A 21,961-nucleotide genomic window follows, 5' to 3' on the forward strand; every position below is an offset into this window, starting at 1 on the left:
AGCAGGTTAAGTTCGAAGATGGGCTATATCGGACTATATCTTGATATAGCCCCCATATAGAACGATCCGCCGATTTAGGTTCTTAGGCCCATAAAAGCCACATTTATTATGCGATTTTGCTCAAATTTGGGAAAGTGACCAGTCGACATCCTTCTTCAATTTGGCTCCGAATGGTCCAGATTTGGATATATAGATGCCATATAGACCGATCTCTCGATTTAAGGTCTTGGGCCCATAAAAGGCGCAGTTATTATCCGATTTTGATCAAATTTGAGACAGTGAGTTGTGTTAGGCCCTTCGACATCCTTCTTCAATTTGGTCCAGATCGGTCCAGATTTCGATATAGCTGCCATATAGACCGATCACTCGATTTAAGGTCTTGGGCCCATAAAAGGCACATTTATTATCCGATTTCGTCGAAATTTGAAACAGTGAGTTGTGTTAGGCCCTTTGACATCCCCTTTCAATTTGGTCCAGATTTGGATATAGCTGCCATATTGACCGATCCGCCGATTTAAGGTCTTGGGCCCATAAATGGCGCATTTATTGTCCGATTTCGTCGAAATTTGGGACAGTGAGTTGAGTAAGGCCGTTCAACATTCTTCTTCAATTTGGTACAGATTTGGATATAGCTGCCATATAGACCGATCTCTCGATTTAAGGTTTTAGGCCCATCAAAGGCACATTTATTGTCCGATGTCGTCGAAATTTGGAACAGTGAGTTTTGTTAGGCCTTTCAACATTTTCTTCACTTTGGCTCAGATCGGTCCAAATTTGGATATAGCTGCCATATAGACCGATCCCTCGATATAAGGTTTTGGGCCCATAAAAAGCGCATTTATTGTGCGATGTCGCCGAAATTTGGGACAGTGAGTGGTGTTAGGCCCTTCGACATCCGTCTTGAATTTGGCCTAGATCGGTCTAGATTTGGATATAGCTGCCATATAGACCGATCTCTCTGTCTTTATGTGCCCCATAGAAGGCACATTTATAATCCGATTTTGCTGACTTATCTTAGGTTTTTCGACATACGTGTCTTATATGGTTCAGATCGTTCTATATTTGGATGTGGCTAACAAAAAGGCCAATATTTTGTTCTACAAAATTAAACAATGACTTGTACTAAATGTCAGTGCCGAATTTGGTCCAAATCGGATTATATTTCTATAAAGCTGCTATGGGGGCATAAATAATTAATTTTTAACCGGATTATGTCGAAAGGTGGTTTATATTGGGTTGCCCAAAAAGTAATTGCGGATTTTTCATATAGTCGGCGTTGACAAATTTTTTCACAGCTTGTGACTCTGTAATTGCATTCTTTCTTCTGTCAGTTATCAGCTGCTACATTTAGTTTGCTTTAGAAAAAAAGTGTAAAAAAGTATATTTGATTAAAGTTCATTCTAAGTTTTATTAAAAATGCATTTACTTTCTTTTAAAAAATCCGCAATTACTTTTTGGGCAACCCAATATATATACCCGAGGTGGTGGGTATCCAAAGTTCGGCCCGGCCGAACTTAACACTTTTTTGTTTGTTTTTTTTACGCTTACGTCATACTTCGTTTCAGCTTAACACTCTGCCAAATGAAAGTGACACAAGTACAAACAAAACCAACACGAATTATTGTATCGTGTAAAAAATCATATTATGCTGTAAATGAAGCATTTTTGCTTAAAAGAATCTTTGAATTTTCGCGTAAAGAGGAAGTTCCTAAAAGTATTACAATAACCGAAGTGACTTTTACATTAAAATGTGACTTTTACATTAAACGACCAAAGTTCAACAGTGGAGGGAAATGTAGCAGAGTTGCTATAAGATTTGTTTCTCGCAAAGATATTCCACTCTTATCCTTACAATAAACCCATGCTACAGCTACCAATTTCCAGGAAGATAAAACATTTTATATTTCTCAAGGCTTTTAGTTGCCGGCAAAATTTCCTCGAAAAAATTAAAACACATGATAATGCTCTATGGCAAAATAAATTTACAAACCACTCGTACCGTCGCAATTTAGGCATTTAATTCTATTTTTATACAGCTTCAGCTAAAATTCCTTTGCAAAATCTTTATTGCCCAGTATAGAATTGTGTTTTTACGTGTTTCGCTTTTTTGCCACTAATTTATTTAATTATCATTGCTGCGTGCAATATCCTCTTTTTTAAATGTCAAAATCTTAACGGAAATCAAAGAGTACGAACGAACGAAGGAAAGATGAGCGTAAATATGGGTAAACACCGCAAGCCCCGGTCTTAACAAATGTAAAAATGCAACTGAGTACGTAGTCCCATCCATCTATGCACATGAATGGTGAAAAAATTGAGACACAATTAAGCACTACAAAAATAAAAGCCAATGAATTCAAAGCATGTAGACAGGCAACTAATAAGATAAAGATGGACAAGAGACGAAACCCTTCTTCGGCAACCCACTCCGATGGGCAATCATTAGCATAGAATATCTATAATGTAATTACGCGTACATTTGCACAAACATGTACTCACATACATATGTATATTAGGGTGGGCCGATTATAATGGGAGGCAAAAAATTTTAGTGGACCCTTTGCGGTTCTGATTCTTGGGATTGTACTGGGCAAAAATGTCCACTGGGTCATATCGTACGTCTACGGTGAAAATCGAGCCTCCAGATTTTGACTAGCAGTTTTTTCTCAGCCTTTGGTCAAGTTTTTTGAATATTTTGGCCTATAACAGCTAAACCATCAAAATTTTCGATCTAATACTTAGGCAAAAATTGTAGCCTAGACAATAGTTAAGAACTCTCTAGAACATCGCAAAACCATTGGAATGCACCTTCAGGCGGTTTTGCCCTTGTCAAAGTGCCAGTTGTTCATAGAAATTTAAAAATATTTTCACGAAAAATTTGCACTTCCACAAGACCAAAACTGCCTGAAGGAGCGTTCCAATGCTTTTGCAATGTACTAGAGAGTTCTTAACTATCGCCTTGGCTACAATTTTTGCCTTAGTATTGGATCGAAAATCTCAATGGTTTGGCTGTTATAGGCCAAAATATCCAAAACAAGTAAGGACTGGCCAAAGTCTGGCGAAGCCGACTTTTTGATATCCTACACCACAGGCTAAGTCGTCGAATTTTAAATTTAAAATGTAGAAAACCGATAAAAATGCGTGCATATTATAGGGGCCATAGAGTGAATCGTTGTGCAAATTTTTGAGTATATCGATTGATAAATGGGTTAGCAAAGGCCTTAAAAGTGAAAATCGGAAGACGCATATATATGGGACGTATATCTAAAACTGAACAAATTTCTATGAAATTCATCAGTCATCAGAAGCATTATAAGAGAAACCTTCGTGAAACCTTCAGAGTTATAAGAGAAACCTTCGTTAAACCTTCAGAGTTGTAAGAGAAACCTTCGTGCCAAATTTTGTGAAGATCGGATAACAAATTACTAAATTATTGAGTATTATTCACAATCGGACGAAATTATATATGAGAGCTATATCTAAATCTGAACCGATTTCTATTAAATTCAATAGCAATACGGGGAGTCATAAGATAATCCTGTGTGCCAATTATCGTGTGAATCGGTTAACAAATGACCAAATTATTGCAATACTAGTCCAAATCGGACGAACATATATATGGGAGCTATATCTAAATCTGAACCGATTTTCGTGAAATTCGCCAATAATTTCGAGACTTATAAGAAAATCCCTCGAGCAAAATTTCGTGAAAATCGGTTTACAAATGACGATTTAATTGCAATTTTAGTCCAAATCGGACAAACATATATATGGGAGCTATATCTAAATCTCAACCGATTTCTATGAAATTCGCTAATAATGTCGAGGCTCTTAAGAGAATCGCTAGTGCAAAATTTCGTGAGAATCGGGTTTCAAATTACGATTTAATTGCAATTTTAGTCCAAATTGGACGAACATATATATGGGAGCTATATCTAAATCTGAACCGATTTATATGAAGTTCACCAATAGTGTCGAGACTTATAAGAGAATCACTGGTGCAAAATTTCATGAGAATCGGTTTACAAATGACGATGTAATTGCAGTTTTAGTCCAAATCGGACGAACATATATATATATATATATATATATGGGAGCTATTTCTAAATCTGAACCGATTTCTAGGAAATTCACCAATAATGTCGAGACTTATAAAAGAACCCTCCGTACAAAATTTTATGAGAATCGGTTTACAAATGACGACATAATTGCAGTTTTAGTCCAAAACGGGCGAACATATATATGGGAGCTAAATCTTAACCGATTTCTATGAAAATCACCAATAATGTCGAGACTTATAAGAGAACGCACCGTGAAAAATTTCGGGAGAAATGGCTTACAAATGACGATATAATTACAATTTTAGTCCAAATCGGACGAACATATATATGGGAGCTATATCCAAATCTGAACCGATTTTTTGCAATTTTAATAGGATTCGTCTCAAGGCTCAAGCAAATGCTTGCGCCAAATTCGAAGACGATCGGATGAAAATTGCTACCTGTTCTTTGTACGCAAATTAATATGGACAGACGGACAGACAGATGGACAGAGCTAATCGAATCAGCAAGTGATTCTGAGTCCTTCTGGGTGTTACAAACAAATTCACTAAGTTATAATACCCTATACCAGAGTAGTGGTAAAATGCAATTTTTGCCCATGAACATTCCACTAAGGAACTGGGGCAAACTTCTTACATATCAATGAATGCAGTCCGATTCAAATTTTAGCTCAATGATAAGGGGCCTCCTTTTTATAGCCGAGTCCGAACGGCGTGCCGCAGTGCGACATCTCTTTGGAGAGAAGTTTAACATGGCATAGTACCTCACAAATATTGCCAGGATTAGGAGGGGAAAACCAACGCTGAAAATTTTTTCTGATGGTCTCGCCAGGATTCGAACCCAGGCGTTCAGCGTCAAAGGCGGACATGCTAACCTCTGCGCTACGGTGGCCACCAAAGTAGTGGTGAAGGGTATAACAACGTGACTAAAATCAGAGAAAAAACTGCAAGTCAAAATCGGAAGGCTCCGTTTTCACTGTATACGTATGATCCAGTGGAATTTTTTTGCTCAATACAATCCCGAGAATCGAATACGAGAAGGGCCTCTAAAGATGTTCAAATCGCCCCACCCTAATGTACATACATCCATACATTATGCAAGGTATTGTTTTCTATGCGAATTAGGGTTGCCAGAGGTGCAATTTATACAGACGTACACAAAAGACCTTTCCAGCTTTTGTTTTTATCCACCCACCACCATAGGATGGGGGTATGCTAATCTAGTTATTACTTTTAAAGCACTTGGAAATACAAACCCTATAAAGTGTATACAGGTTAGTTGACACAAAGTGTTACCAATTGAAACGACAACATATTTAGTATACCACCACCATAGGATGGTGGTATACTAATCTAGTCATTCTGTTTGTAACACCTTGAAATATTCGTCTAAGACCACATAAAGTATATATATTCTTGATCGTCTCGTCTTTCTGAACCATGTCCATCCGTCCATCTAACCATGTCCGTCCGTCCAAACATTCGTTCCACCATACGACCATCCGTTCCTCTGTCGAAATCACGATAGAGGTCGAACGCGTAAAGCCAGCCGCTTGAAATTTTGCATAGATAATTAATATCGATGTAGATCGATGGGGTTTGCAATTGGGACATATCGGTTCAGATTTACATATAGCTCTCATATAAACCGATCTCCAGATTTGACTTCTTGAGCCCATGAAAGCCGTAATTTTTGTCCGATTTGGCTGAAATTTTACATGCAGTGATCCGTTATAATTTTCAACAACTGTGTCAACTACGGTTCAAATCGGTCTATAACCTGGTATAGCTCCCGTATAAACCAATCGGCCGATTTGACTTCCTGAGCCTTTACAAGCAGAAATTTTTGTCCGATTTGGCTGAAATTTTGCCTATAACCGTTTTTACTTCTTTAGCCCCTAGAAGCCGCAATTTTTGTACGATTTGGCTGAAATTTTGCATGTAGTGTTTTGTTATGACTTCCAATAACGGTCCAAATCGGTCCATAACCTGATATACCTCCTATATAAACCGATCTCCCGATTTGATTTCTTGAGCCCCTGAAAGCCGCAATTTTTGTCCGATCTGGCTAAAATTTTGCATGTAGTGTTTTGTTATTACTTCCAAGAACTATGCCAAGTACGTCCAAAATCAGTCTATAACCTGATATAGTTCCCATGTAAACCGGTCTCTCGATCATCCTTGTTCGGTTCCTAGAAGCTTAAATTGTTGCTGGTTTGACAGAAGTTTGGTATGTAGAATAAATTTTTAGCAGAATCCATGGTGGTGGGTTTCCAAGATTCGGCCCGGCCGAACTTAGCACGTTTTTACTTGTTTAAGTTACTACTGCGATTGATTTTATATACCGAAACGATCCAGCCTTCACGGAGCTGGTCTGGAAACGCTACACCCCTTCCACACGCATATATCAGGATTTAATTTTTTGTGTTTCGGAGTTGGACAACAACCATCCACTAACTCCCATCCCACTAATACATTCAGTGTTGGATTGCTTATTTTTGTTTAGTTTTCCAAAAAAATTTACTATTGCGATAGTATCCATCGGAAAAATATCAATCGATTTTCATTCAAAATTTTAAATATCGATAGTGCCATCGATATTTTGCCAGCTCTAGTCGTGCCGTCTTGATAAAAGAACCGACAAGTCAAGAATCGACCTCCACCTACATCTTCTTCACAACCGACACGACAAACACCGCATCGGCAAACTCACCAACACCGTCTCCTCCACTCACACCATCTTCTTCACGACTATATTCACTACCTCAGCTAACACAACAAACACCACCTAATGCCTCTCCACCACAGGTAACACAAAGCCGGAATTTGACAACACACGTCAACGTCCCTGCCCAGAATGACATTCATTTAATGCAATTCAACTTTAACGACCTCCGGAATTAGATAACGGAGATAAAGGCCTTCATACGCAGGCACGATTGCTGCAATCAAAGAGACGGAGTTAAACAGCAACTCCAGACTTCACAGCTGTAACGACTACAACGTCATATGAAGAGATCGAGTGTGAAATGGGCATTGCCACCGAACAGTACAATACAGGACGACTGAACCCGACCAGAGGTTAGGTAAGGTTAGATTGAATGGGTCGCCCATCAAAGGTGAGTTCACTCGGAGGCCAGTTTGGGCCATTGTGGTACCCTGGAGAGAGAAAAAGGGAAGAAAAAGAAAATCTGAAATCCGTACTAGAGGTTATACACGAATAAAAGAAAAAGACAGGAGGAGTGGAGAAACCCGAGCGGCGGGTGAAGAACCGCCAGTCCCTACTCAAGCACGGATCTACCTACGCCGGAACTTGTGGCACCCCCCATCGGAGCCAACCTGTTCCCTCGACAAACCTCAGGAGAGAGAGAACGTTTGCAAGTTCATTCAGATCACAGAAGCAACGGCTCCCCAGAAAGGAGATCCTACGTCTCTGCAGACCCGGACAGGAACACAGCAAGTACACAATAGTCTCCTTCCCATCCTCATCGAGGCAACTCCTACAGAAGTCATTGTGCGGTATCTCCATGCTCGCCGCCATGCGGCCTATGGCACAGTGTCCGGTTATGACCGGACTCATCGACCTCTTATCGAACGCCAGCAATTCCCTCGTCCTCCTCCGGTCGATGACCGGCCATAGCGCCTTCGCAGTCCGGCAAACATCTGCCGAGTCCCACCTCGCCACCGACGCCGCCCTGGCCATCCCTGTGTTCAGTAGCTCGTGTTCAGTAGCTCGACAAATGGCACATAGGCAACACCGAAAACTGATCCGCCCGCCGCAGACGAACGTCCCCTGGTGCACTCGTGCGCCGTCTCATTCCCTGGAATTCCCTCATGGCCAGGAACCCATGTCAGCGCCACATCGTGGGCCCGGAGCCTATCCTGGGATTCCAAACAATCCGCCACGCATCTCGACCCCACCATACTCGGCCCCAAGGCCTTGAGCGCCGCCATACTGTTCACATAAATTCTGAGTTTCTCAGGGCGGTAAGTCCCTTGCCAGAATTTCTCTGGCGGCCACTGCAATGGCACAGAACTCTGTCTGAAAGACCGTACACTCGTCCGGCAGTCTCAGAGATATACTGATATTGAGTGCATCAGAGTAGACCCCCAATCCAGTCCCTGACTCCATCTTGGAGCCATCTGTGTAGATTGAGACCGACCAGAGGTTACAGGATGAACATCTCGAATCGTACGAGATCACCGTCAAATCACGCAACACCGTGTTAGAACTATTTAGCGTGTTCATTCGCCCTCCCTTCAGAAAACGTGGAGGCCGCCGTAGCGCAGAGGTTAGCATGTCCGTCTATGACGCTAAACGCCTGGGTTCGAATCCTGGCGTAAACATCAAATGTTGGAGCGTTGCTCGTGGGCGAGAACCGCATAATCATGGCAGCCTTCCGTTCACCATGAATTCTGGCTCTCTGACCATGTGGTAGACCAGAGAGGTACGTATCTGGATCGGGCAAAACGCATAGACAACTCCCCGATCTGCACCATAAACGACGACGCTCAAACCAGGATTATGGCAAATTGCTCTAGTTCACCAGACATTACGATTGTCAGCGCAAATCTGATAGACCCGGCGACATGGGGAATAATCGCAATCCTCGCCTCAGACCACATGGAGGCCATGGCGTGAACATCAGCTAAGGTCCTGATGTTGGAGCATTGCTCGTGGGCGAGAATCATGGGAGACTTTAACGTCCACCATGGAATGTGGCACTTCGGCCATGTGGAAAAATAGAGAGGCACGAATCTGGATCTCCCTTCAGAAAACGTGGAGGCCACCGTAGCGCAGAGGTTAGCATGTCCGTCTATGACGCTAAACGCCTGGGTTCGAATCCTGGCGTAAACATCAAATGTTGGAGCGTTGCTCGTGGGCGAGAACCGCATAATCATGGCAGCCTTCCGTTCACCATGAATTCTGGCTCTCTGACCATGTGGTAGACCAGAGAGGTACGTATCTGGATCGGGCGAAACGCATAGACAACTCCCCGATCTGCACCATAAACGACGACGCTCAAACCAGGATTATGGCAAATTGCTCTAGTTCACCAGACATTACGATTGTCAGCGCAAATCTGATAGACCCGGCGACATGGCGAATAATCGCAATCCTCGCCACAGACCACATGGAGGCCATGGCGTGAACATCAGCTAAGGTCCTGATGTTGGAGCATTGCTCGTGGGCGAGAATCATGGGAGACTTTAACGTCCACCATGGAATGTGGCACTTCAGCCATGTGGAAAAATAGAGAGGCACGAATCTGGATCAGGCGGACCGTATACACAACTCGCTGTTCTGCACGATAAACGATGATGCCTTAACCAGGGTTGTGGCAAATTGCTATCACAAGATAGCATTGTCACCCTCACTTCAGACCACGTTAAGTCCACCGTAACGCAGAGGTTAGCTTGTCTACCTATGAGGCTAAACGCCTGGGTTCGAATTTTGCGTGAGCATCAGATGTTGGAGCACTGCACGTGGGCGAGAACCGCATAATCGTGGAAAAATTTAACGGCACTCGGAAAATGTGGAAAATCAGAGATATACGGATCTGGATCTGGCGGAATGTATAGACAACTCCCCGATCTGCACGATTAACGACGATTCTTAGACCAGGATTGTGGCAAATTGCTCTATTTCACCAGACTTTACGATAGGCAGCGCAAATCTGATAGACCTGACGTCATGGCGAATAATTGTCACCCTCGCCTCAGACCACATGGAGGCCACTGTAGCACAGAGGTTAGCATGTCCGCCTATAACGCTAAACGTCTGGGTTCGAATCCTGGTTTGAACAGTAGAAAAAATGTTCATCGGTTTTTATCCCCTCTTAATGCTGGCGACATTTTTGAGGAACTATGCCATTTGAAAAATGGTATGGCAGCCATGTAAAAAAAATAGTATGGCTGCCATGTAAAAAAATGGTATGGCTGAAGAAGAGGTGTCGCACTGCGGCACGCCATTCGGACTAGGCTATAAAAAGGAGGACCCTTCTCCAAACCATTCCAATTTCTGTCAGGCGGTGAAGTCGGTCAAGTTCTTTTCTTGTATATGCGTCATTGCGTATGCTTCACCATGTTGTCGAATAAAATCACAATGGCAACTCTAATGTAATTTTCTTTGCCCTCTCTTGCTCTCGCTCTCACTGCCACTCTCACTATCACGGCCCTAAATACCTCTCTAAATAGTTTGTCAACAAAGGTGAATAGAGCTAAGTGCAAAATTGACTGTAAAACGAAACACATGTGAGATAAAGAAATACAACAACAAAAACTACTAGAAAACTTAATCATAAAAGCAAAAAAAAAAAAAAAAAAACAGAACTTAACAAAACAAACAACGCATACACCGGCCGGCATTAAATCTTGTTAATTGGTTTACTCAATCGTCAAGAAAGTTGGCGGAGGGGTATCGCAGACCAACAGCTGATCAAAACAGCATGGTATTTATATTTATTTATTAAAAAAAAAGACCAGCACGTCAATGCCAACTAAAATAGATAAGACAAGATATGAGGGAGGGAAAACATCTTATAAAGTTGATAAAAAGTAAAACAAATCGAACCAATGTTTCATGCATATGCATGACCTACATCAACATTCATACATATGAGGTAGGCGAAAACAAAAGAAAGTCCAAATTGAAGGTGAGGTGAGCGAAATAAATGAAATAAGTAAAAACGTGGTAAGTTCGGCCGAGCCGAATCTTGGGAACCCACCATTAGGCAAAAGTTTAAACTTTTAGAGGCCGTTGAAGGCTAAGGAGAGATCGGCTTACATGGAAGCTACATCAGATTATAGACCGATTTAGGCAATACTTACCATGGATGTTGGAAGTCATAACAGAACACTATGTGTCAAATTTCGGATAAATCGGGCAAAAATTGCAGTTTCAAGGGGTTAAGAAATCAGGGCCCGCTCCGCTGCGCCTTCTTTAACTCTCTAATATCTATTTAGAGTGGGGACACTTCGCCCTGAATGTGGATATCGTGCTACTGTAGCCTATGTCCGCCTATGACGCTGAACGCCTGCGTTCGAATCTCGGGGGAACTTCGGACAAATCTTAAAGCGTTGGTTTTCCCCCCCTAATACTGGCAACATTTGTGAGGTACTATGCCATGTAAAACTTATCTCCAAAGAGGTGTCGCACTGCGGCACGCCGTTCGGACTCGTCTATAAAAAAGAGGTCCCTTATCATTGAGCTTAAACTTGAATCGGACTGCACTCATTGATATGTGAGGAGTTTGCCCCTGTTCCTTAGTGAAATGTTCATGGGCAAAATTTGCAATTTGGTTATCCCCTCTTAATGTTGGCGACATTTGCGAGGTACCATGCATGGTCATGTAAAAAATTCTCCTCAAAGAGGTGTCGCATTGCGGCACACCGTACGGGCTCGGCTTTAAAAAAGGTCCGTTATTGTTGATAAACTCAACTTTAATCGAAAAGCACTCATTGATGTATGAAAAGTTTGCCCCTGCTCGGTTCCTGGGCAAATTTTTAGTTTACTCCCAAATGCCTTTTCTTTGAGTCCCATATGACTGTATTGGTAAATATTTCGGGTTTAGGGGGTATTTCGGGGGTGGTCACAATGGCCATCGCGCTCTACTTTCAGAAACATTTCGTAAGAGTCCCATAATGGCACGATTGGTAAATAAGTTGTGTTAGAAGGTGGGGTGGACCCCAGGGTCTTTGTCCCGAAATGACTGTATTGGTAAATATTTCGGGTTTAGGGGGTATTTCGGGGGTGGTCACAATGGCCATCGCGCTCTACTTTCAGAAACATTTCGTAAGAGTCCCATAATGGCACGATCGGTAAATAAGTTGTGTTTGAAGGTGGGGTGGACCCCAGGGTCTTTGTCCCGAAAATCAACAAATATCCACTCCAAATAGCTTTTATATAATAGGGATGTATTTTGGGATGGGGCGGCTCCGCGCTCTACTTTCAGAAACATTTCGAAAGAGTCCCATAATGGCACGATCGGTAAATAAGTTGTGTTTGAAGGTGGGGTGGACCCCAGGGTCTTTGTCCCGAAAATGAATATAAATTTGGGGCGGCTCCCCAAACACATGGCTCTATATTGCTGTGATTGGTCTATATATCCATTTGGCGGGTTTTGGGCTGTCCCCGCGGCACCCGTCCCCAACAATAGAAACCATGTTGTGATTGTTAGAGTGCAAAAAATTTGGAACTAATCGCATTACCAATCTCCGCGACCTGGTATTTTTGAAATTAGGGTAATAAGAAGTGCTTTTGAGGGGAAACATTTCGACTCAAATATGCTCCATATTGCTATAGTCCGAAATAAAATTCAGTATAAGGGGTGAATTAGGGCGTACCCCCAAAATTGGATATTAAATTCGTTTCCTACCTTCAAATACCTTTCATTTGAGTTCCATATTCCCATAATGGGTCAATTAAACTATTTGACGTATTTTTAGGAGGAAAAGCGACACCTGGACTTGAACGCAAATTTTAATGTCATATTGTTATCTACTCCCGAATACCTTTCATTTGAGTGTCATACAGCCATGGTCGGCTTATATGCCCATTTTGGGGTATTTGGGGGTGGGGCGACCTCCCATTACTTGGTCCTAATTTTGTATGTCATATTTGTAATCTACTCCGGGATGCTTTTCATTTGAGTCCTATATTAGAGGAGGTTTTGGGTTGTAACGGCCCGCCAGGTACCTGGACCCAAAATTTAATATGATTTTCATTTTCCAGTCTCCAATACCATTCATTAGATACCCATATTGGGCTCATCAGTCCCCTTTTGGTTTTGGGTGGCGTTTTTGGTGTAAGGGGGGGGGGGGGGGGGGGATCAGCCACCATCCGATATCTAAAAATTATATAACCTATGTTTCCTTTTTTTGATTCTACGGAACAAACAAACAAACCGAGTCCCATATAGTAATGATGGGTCATATGCCCATTTGGGGAGTTTTTGGAGGGTGGGGTGACCCTAATATATTTCGATCTGATTTTGTATGCCAGATTCGTAATCTACTCCCGAATACCTTTAATTTAAGCCCCATACTGATATGGAAGACCAATTTGTTTGTTTTTAAAAATTTTGGAGTTAGGGCAACTTTTTGGGTACATGAACCCAACTTTTAATACCATATTCGTATTCTACTCTTTAATACCTTTCATTTGATATCCATATTGTCTTTATCGCTCCACTTGTGATTTTGGGTGGTAATTTTAGGGTAACGGGAAAGGTCCGCCCCCTTCCGATATCCTGAAATTATAAAGCATATTTCTTCTTTCTGACCATATCGTAATCTATTCCCGAACACCTTTCATATGAGTCCAATATTTTCATGAGCGTCAAATAAACCTATTTGAAGGGGTTTTGGGGCTGGGGCGGCCCCCAGGTTCTTGGACCCTACTTTTATTATAAAATTTATACTCTACTCTTGAATACCTTTCATTTGAATCCCATATTTTCCCGATCGGTCTACTTTTATTTTTGGGTAGTATTTTGGGTTTAGGGGGAGAGCCCACCCCCGAGCGTCCCCTAAACACTTGCCTATAAAACAAATATTTGATACCTGCTTTACCCGCAAATTCCTTCATTTGAGTCGCTTATTGCCATAGTCGACAAATATACCGGCACCGTGCTTTACTCTTTACTCAACAAATACATCCTATTTGGGGGGTATTATAGGGGTTGGGTCAGCCCGAATGTTGATGACATTTGGGTCCCATACTGCCATAGACGGTAAATATTTCCGGTTTGGAGGGTTTTTAGAAGGTAGGGTGGTCAACCAGACAACCTTAAAAATACCTTTCATTTGAGTCCCATATTGCCATAGTCGGTAAATACGCCCTAATAGAGGGCTGCTTTGGATATCATATCCGGTTTCTACTCTAAAATACCTTTCGTTTGTATCCAATATTGTCATGATAGGTCGATTCGTCCACATGAAGGGCATTTGGAATGGGTGCCCCTATTAGTCATTCCAGCCCAAATTGGATACCAAATTTATGTTTTTAGGTAATTATTAGAGTGCAAACAAAATTTCGATTAAACCGCTCTAGGTATCTCCCAGATCTGGCGCTTCCCTCCGCCTAACCAAAATTTTCAAAAACATCAGATCTCGGAGATCGGTGCACGGATTTAAGCACAATTTTGTATGCCACCTTTAGGTACCCCAAAAATTACGAAATAGGGATACAATTTTCAAATAACGTGGGGGGACGCCCTATCCCAAAACCCACCCGAACGGGCATGTTTTCCGACTGGGACAATATGGGTATCAAATGAAAGGTATTTAAGAGTAGAGTACGAACTTGGTATACAAAATTTCAACCTAAGTGTTCGGGGGGCCCTCACCCCCCAACAGGACACTTTCACCGCTTTGGGCAATAGAGTACAAGTCTGATATAAAAATTTATTCCTTGGTGCCTGAAGGGCCTCCCTACCCCCAAAACCGCCCAGCAGGATATATTTACCAATTGGGACAGTATGGACATCAAATGAAAGGTATTTAAAAGTAGAGTAAGAATCTGATATTATAATTTATTCCTTGGTGTCTGAGGCGCCGCCCCAACCCCCTAAACCTCTCAGCAGGATATATTTACCGATTTGCGCAATATGGGTATCAAATGAAAGGTATTTGGAAGTTGAGTGCATATTTGTTAAAACAATTTGATCCAAGGTGTCTACGGGGCCTCCCCAACCCCCAAAAACTGGCAACGTCACAAAATGGGTATATCCATTTGGCAGAATCTGAACCTGCCCACCCACTAAATAACCTTCAATAGGACGTGTAGTTCCATCGGGATAATATGGGAATTAAAAGAAAGGTCTATGACAGTAGAGTTAGAATCTAAAGGACATGTGGATCCAAGTATCTGGATCCACATGTCCTGCCCTTCGGCAAACCATGTGGATCGCAACAATAAAAAACATAAATAAATGGTCTTTTGGGTGTTAGCGTCGGGGGGAGCGACCCTCTGCTTCCAATATAAAAACCACCAAACTAAACTGTCATATAGTACGACTGAGAGCATAATGTACACAAATGAAAGGACGTGTTGACTTCTTCAGCCTCAGGAAGACGCAATTCTAAACCGATTTGGCTGAAATTTTACACGTGGTGTTTTTATACGACTTCTTACATTTGGCTTAAATCGGTTCATAGCCTTATATAGCAGCCATATAAAACGATCTCTGGAGTTGGATTCTTGAGCTTCTGCAGTGCGCAATTCCCACCCGATTTGGTCGAAATTTTGCACGTGGTCTTTTGTTTCAACAACTGTGCTAAGTCTGGTTCAAATCGGTTCATAACCTTATTTAGCAGCCATATAAAACCATATCTCTATTAGACTTATTGATCTTCTAGAGAGCATTTTGGTATAACTCCCAAAAAATGTGCCTAGTATGGTTCAAATCGGTTCATAACCTGATGTAGCTGCGATATAACCTGATCTCCCGATTTGATTTCTTAAACTCCTAGCGGGGGCAAATCTTTTACGATTTGCACGTGGTTTTTTGGTATGGCTTTTAACAACAGTGTCAAGTGCTTTCTAAATCAGTCCATAACTTGATATAGCTGCCATGTTAACTGATTTCCCGTTTTGACTTCTTGAACCCCTGGAGGGTGCAATTCTTAACCGATTTGGCTGAAACATTGCACATGGTGCTTTGGTATGACATCCAACAAATATGCCAAGTATGGTTTAAATCGGTTTATAACCTGATATAGCTGTCATATAAACCTACCTCTCGAATAGTCTTATTGAGCTTCTAGAGTACGCAATTCTCGTCTGATTTTGCTAAAATTGTTCATGGGTCGTTTACTGGCTGAAATTTTGCACGTGGTGTTCTGTTTTGGCTTCCAACAGCTGTGCCAAGTACGGTCCAAATCGGCTTATAACCTGGCATAGCTCCCATATAAACCGATCTCCCGATTTGAGTTCTTGAGCTCCTGGAAGCCAAAATTTTTGTCCGATGTGGCTGAAATTGAGCATGCGGTGTTTTGTTATGAATTCCAATAAATGTGCCAAATACGATCCAAATCGGTGGATAACCTGATATAGCTCCCTTATAAACCGATCTCTCGATTTGACTTCTTGAGCCCCTGGAAACCGCAATTGTTGTCCGATTTCGCTGAAATTATAGCGTTATGTTATGACTTCCAGCAACAGCGCCAATTGCGGTCCAAATCGGTCTATAACCTGCTATAGTTCCCATATAAACCGATCTCCTGATTTGACTTCTTGAGCCCACGGAAGCCGTCTGTCCTTTCGTCCGTCCGTCTGTCCGTCGATAGCGCGGTAACTTTCGAAGGAGTAAAGCTAGCCGCTTCAAAATTTATTAGTGTAGGTCGGTTGGGATTGTAAATGGCCAAATCGGTCCATGTTTTGATATAGCTGCCGTATAAACCGATCTTGGGTCTTGACTTCTTGTCTTTTTGAGCCTAGCTAGCCGCTTGAAATTTATTAGTGTAGGTCGGTTAGGATTGTAAATGGGCCAAATCTCGTCCATGTTTTGATATAGCTGCCATATAAACCGATCTTGGGTCTTGACTTCCTGAGCCTCTAGAGGGCGCAATTCTCGACCGATTTGACTGAAATTTAGTAAGTGGTGTTTTGGTATCACTTCCAACAACTGCGGTAAGTATGATTCAAATCGGTCCATGTTTTGATATAGGTGCCATATGAACCGATCTTGGGTCTTGACTTCTTGAACCTCTAGAGGGCGCTATTCTCATCCGATTTGATTGAAATTTTGCTCGTAGTGTTGTAGAATTACTTCCAACATCTGTGCTAAGCATGATCAAATCGGTTCATAATCTGGTATAACTGTCATATAAACCGATCTTCACTTCTTGAGCCAATAGAGCGCGCAATTCTCAACCGATTTGGCTGAAATTTTGCATGAGGTGTTTTGTTATGACTTCCAATAACTGTGCAAAGTATGGCGCAAATCGGCACATAACCTGATATAGCTACCATATAAACCGTTCTGGGATCTAGCTTCTTGAGCCTCTAGAGGGCGCAATTGTCATCCGATTTGGCAGAAATTTTGTACAACGGCTTCTCTCATGACCTTCAACATACGTGTCTAATATGGTTTGAATCGATCAACAGCTTGATACAGCTCCCATATAAACCTATATCCCCATTTTGCTTCTTGAGCCTCTACAAGGCGCAATTCTTATCCGAATGAACTGAAATAATGCACAATGACTTGTACAATGTTCAGCATTCGTTTACGGTCCGAATTAGACTATAACTTGACATAGCTTCAATAGCATAACAGTTCTTATTCAATATTCTATGTTGCGCATAGAACTCGACAAATGGGATCCATGGTGGAGGGTATATAAAATTCGGCCCGGCCGAACTTAGCACGGTCTTACTTGTTATTTTTCAAAAGCTTGATGCAATACTGTATTTCAATTTGTTTTGTATGATTGTTTCTACTCATAACTCAATGCCAACCACTGTGCTAAAGATTTATAAATAGCAATATTTCTATAACTACAGAATTGAATTACCCGGTTTGATTAAAAGAGCATCGGTCAAAATATTTATCGCTGAATTTGTATGCAAAACACGTTTCACATTTCCATTATTTTTTTGGACCACAACGGAAGCAAAGTAAAAAAAATCAAAAGAACAACTATAAACAACATTTTTTTACGTAGACATTTTGATTTTGCATCAAATTAGGTTTTGATTTTTAGGAAGACTAACTCAAACCGCTCCGCTGTCATTTTGTTTTGTATTCAAAAAAAAAAGTTAACAAATTTAGCGAGTTCTAATTTTTTTATATGTTTTGCCTTATCGTGGTCTTACAAAAAAATGATTTTAAGCTTCGCATTGATGTGATCGAGATATATGTTGGTTTTGTGTAAAAGAAGCAACATTTTGTTTGTTATGATTGGTCTAGACATGGGAATTTTAGGGTTGTGTTTTAAAAACACAACCACAAATTTGTATGAATAAGATCACGTCTTAATTGGATCACATTACCGATTAGTAACAATACGATGACAGCAGGTTCTACGTACCGGATTGACCCGATGGAGTCCTTCATCGGAGTGTTCGTGCTTTTTTCGTCATGGGAGAGACACAAACCAAAGCACACTCCGTGCCGGAATTGGATAAGAGCCCCGGACCCTGGTTCTGTTCGGTTTGCTAGAACGGCCTCCAACATCGGCCAGTGTTGGTGAGGTGTTACTGGCGCATGGTGTGGTCGCATTTCTGATCTTGCTCACGCCTTACGTCAGTACGGCCGTATAGTTTACACTGTTTAACCTCTACTTGTCCTTCATTCCACCCCCTCAGACGGCATAGAGATCGTATCATATGCGGACGAATGAACGATCATGGCATCAGGCCCCTGACCCAGTCTACATCAACAAACTTCCCTCATATTTCGCTTCAGCCACATTGTTCACTACAAATTCGCTTGAGGTTAATACTGAGCTGAAAGTGGTAATCGATAGAGAAATGATTCCCACAACAACATTCTCCGCACATGCCACATCAATTTTCGATAAAATCAAAAGTAAAAATAAAGTCCTCAAGTCACTTGCCGGCAGCACCTAGGGTGCAGACAAAGAAACCTTATTGCCCACGTACAAAGCAATTGGTCGGTCTGTGGTAACTTAGGCAGCGCCAGTGTGGTCTCGTCAGCTCTGTGACACCCAGTGGAATAATATTCAATCTGCCAGAATGCCTCCCTTCGAACTGCGACGGGTTATCTCCTCAATTCTCATGTGGACCATGTCCATCAGGAGACAAAGATACCTACCTACATGCTGTCTAAGCAACACGTTTTGGGCTGTTATCGCAGAGACCTTCCAAATCATCATCTTGTGAAAAGGTATCCACCACCCAGAAGCCTTAAGGTAGATCTAAATGATCTAGAGCGTGAGATTCAGCGTCACAAGAGAGAACCTCTAGACCAAGCAGATCTAGACAAGATTCATGCAGACATGGTAGCAGATGCGGTAAATATCTCCCGGATGAACGTAGTCCTTGGAGAACGACCGCCTGTCATTGCAACTGAAGAAATTGACCGACAGATCCAGCCGCCTCAATTTCTACAGAGCAAGGATTGATGCAAGAGTAAAAGATGTATCTCCCGATTTTGAACAGGGACCACACGACACACGCCACCTGTTTAACTGCCCAGCCAGATCCATCTTAGTCACAGAGTTCCTGGATCTGGACACTCAACAGAATCAAGCAGACGAAAGATAAAACACAACAAACTGTTACAGCAACAACAGGAGTATAGTCGTCATATAGCGTCCTCGTCGTTGTTGTTGTAGCAGTCCGTTATACACTGAGGCGATAGCCCTTGCCGATGAAGAACACCATCGGGTCAATACGTTACGTACAACCGGATGTTATGGGATTGTATCCTCGTCGTCGTCGGACTATGTGACCCTTCCTGCCTCAATACCATGGCATCCGGTTGTACGCACCGGAATGACTCAATGCTGTTCTTCATGGGCAAGGGATACCGCCTCTGTGTACAACACAACATCAACCCTTTTGGCCTCTCAACAGCATCCCAACCCCAATATTGCCGGGCCAGTGCCAGGAAGTGTATCTTAGGTTAGGTAAGAGTGACAGTCCTTTACAGACTCACTTAGACAATTTGAAGTCCATTGTGATACCAAAGTAGCAACAAACCAAGGTTACTGACGTCCGATCTGTGTGGTGTTCGTTGCTGTTATGAAATGCTTAGATGCGACCTACCACAGTTTGCGGATAGTGGAATGCTTTATACGGAGTAGCTGCAACGGCAGTCTAGGACAATCAGCGGTATCGAACAGAGAATCTCAGTGGGAGGTTGGGTGGCACCGCCATTTGCACATATAGTGAGTGCCTACGATGCTCGATATGACAAGGCGAGTTATTGGCGCCTTTAAATAACCAATGGCCACTCTGGTCTCGCGGCGAACGGTCTCTTGGAACGGAACGGACTTGCACACCTACAGGAGCTTAACGAGGATCGCCACCTTTACATGAAAATGTGGTTACAACAACAACAATAGTAGCTTGCATAGTTGTCACGGATATAATGTGCTATATAAGGATCGCATACGGAGTGAAGGTGAGTGATTGGCCTTCGTGGTACACCATTCCGTGCAGTAGGGATCAATCTCGCCTGCGCCTGTCGCTAGTGTTCTCTACATGGTATGCATGGGGATAAAAGACAAGTCCGGTACTGCCGAGATAGAGCTATGCAGCGTGTACATACCGCCGGTTGATTGTTGTGTTCCAGCTAATGGCCAAGTTCACGGGCCCGAACTTAGTGGCCTACTGTTGCGTGTCATGGCAGTCTCCCCTAGGTAAGGACTAGCAGAACATAGCTTTGGCAGAGCTTATTGAAGGCTCCACATTCTGCATGGTGAATGAGTGTGTCCCCACTATAATAACGAGGAGTTGCAGCAGCTCACCAGACATTTTCATTGCATCCCCTGATCGCCTGAGTGACTTATTCTGGCCAGCCGTCATTTCTTTGGGATCAGACCACCTCCCCACCAACACTCACCATCGACCGACAAACCGACGTAATAACCTTTGAGCGCCAGACGTTTATCAATCAAAAGAAGGCCGCTTTGATCGGCTTCAGAGATTTGCAGAATTTCCGTTCGCCGAGTATCAGCATAGATTTCGAAGACTCTACAGCACAACAACTGCTTGGCATTCCATCACCGCACACATTTGACGGGACTTCAATCAGCACAAGCCATGTAAAAGGATGATCCTCGTAGCACAGGAACTATCGAAAACTTTCGACACGGTCAGCCATGCCAAACTATTTAAGGACATAGCCCATGCGTCCCTCCAGCGAGGCCTGAAACTCTGGGTTACGAATTATCTGTAGAATTTAGGGATAAGAAATCGAAACACCGCAGAGTGAAACGGGAGTTCCCCATAGCGGGGTGATATCTACGGCACTGTTTAACTTCTACCTATTCTGCTGCTCTACGAACTGCTACAAGCAGCCTGCACAGTTTTCTATCAAAGATCCTACCTGGGAGAATTAGCGTAACTAGCCCTTGTTCTGGGTGGTTTGGGAACATTTCTGGCACTTACAAAATATCCAGATGTTTAGGGGGTTAAAGGTAACCATACTCTTCAGTGTCTCCTCTTTGACTTAATCGGCAACCTTAGTTGTGATGCATGAAATTGTAGAAACGTCAGCAAGACAGTGCTGCAAATTAACGTGTCTCCGCAAAAGTGAGCAACAATTATATGGAGCCCCCAAGTTTTACAACAAAATAGCCAAGTATCAACACTTTACAAAGGAAATATACTTCCCTTCAGCCTGCGTTTTATGATTATTTTTAACCGGCCTCATTCGCAAGTGTTCCAACTCATGCAATTGAAAATCAGTTGGAATTCATGGGCCACAACATACACACTTACCTTACTATAATGCTGATTCAACTCCAACTTGTTTCAATAATTTGCATGCCCAAATATTTGAGCAACTGGATGAAGACCAACAATTTGCAGCTTTTCAATTGGGATGCAAGGAACCGCTTATAAATTTGCTTTGGTGTTGTTGTCGCCACCAATTTATAAATCACACAGCAAGCAGGCTTTCGTTTTTATTTATATTTTTTCTAGTTGTTATTGTTGCTGGCGTTTCACAACTGACACACACACCAATTAGAAAATTATTTTTTTTTGTATATAAATTTTTTCCCCGATAACCTTGCTTCGTATTAGCAAAAAATTTCTACGACCGAATTAACCACAATTTTTCTTTTTCTATTTTATTTTTATCACTTGAACGTTAATTTCGCGCATTTAGAACATATTCCCGAGCCGAAAAAACTTCACTAACATGTAAATTTCTTGTTGGAAACATTGTTTTACAACAAACAAACAAAAAATTTATTTCT

The 21,961-nt window shown here is 42.2% G+C and overlaps 1 protein-coding gene across 2 annotated transcripts in view; it reads right to left on the reverse strand.

The window, feature by feature from the left end:
* LOC106082749 (probable beta-hexosaminidase fdl) overlaps positions 1–21,961 on the reverse strand; it is a 367,897-nt gene extending 345,936 nt beyond the window's left edge. Inside the window, exon 1 of one of the 2 annotated variants that reach the window (XM_013245468.2) lies at positions 21,480–21,961. Coding sequence is in view for 1 of the 2 variants with exons in the window: in XM_059370440.1 (XP_059226423.1) it covers positions 2,000–2,016 (17 nt within the window). In the remaining variant the exon portion in view is untranslated. Of the gene's footprint in view, positions 1–1,999; positions 2,219–21,479 lie in introns of those variants that run through there. The other variant, XM_059370440.1, reaches the window with a different exon arrangement.

Source organism: Stomoxys calcitrans, chromosome 5, assembly GCF_963082655.1.
Source record: "Stomoxys calcitrans chromosome 5, idStoCalc2.1, whole genome shotgun sequence".
Classification (NCBI taxonomy): Eukaryota; Metazoa; Arthropoda; class Insecta; order Diptera; family Muscidae; genus Stomoxys; species Stomoxys calcitrans.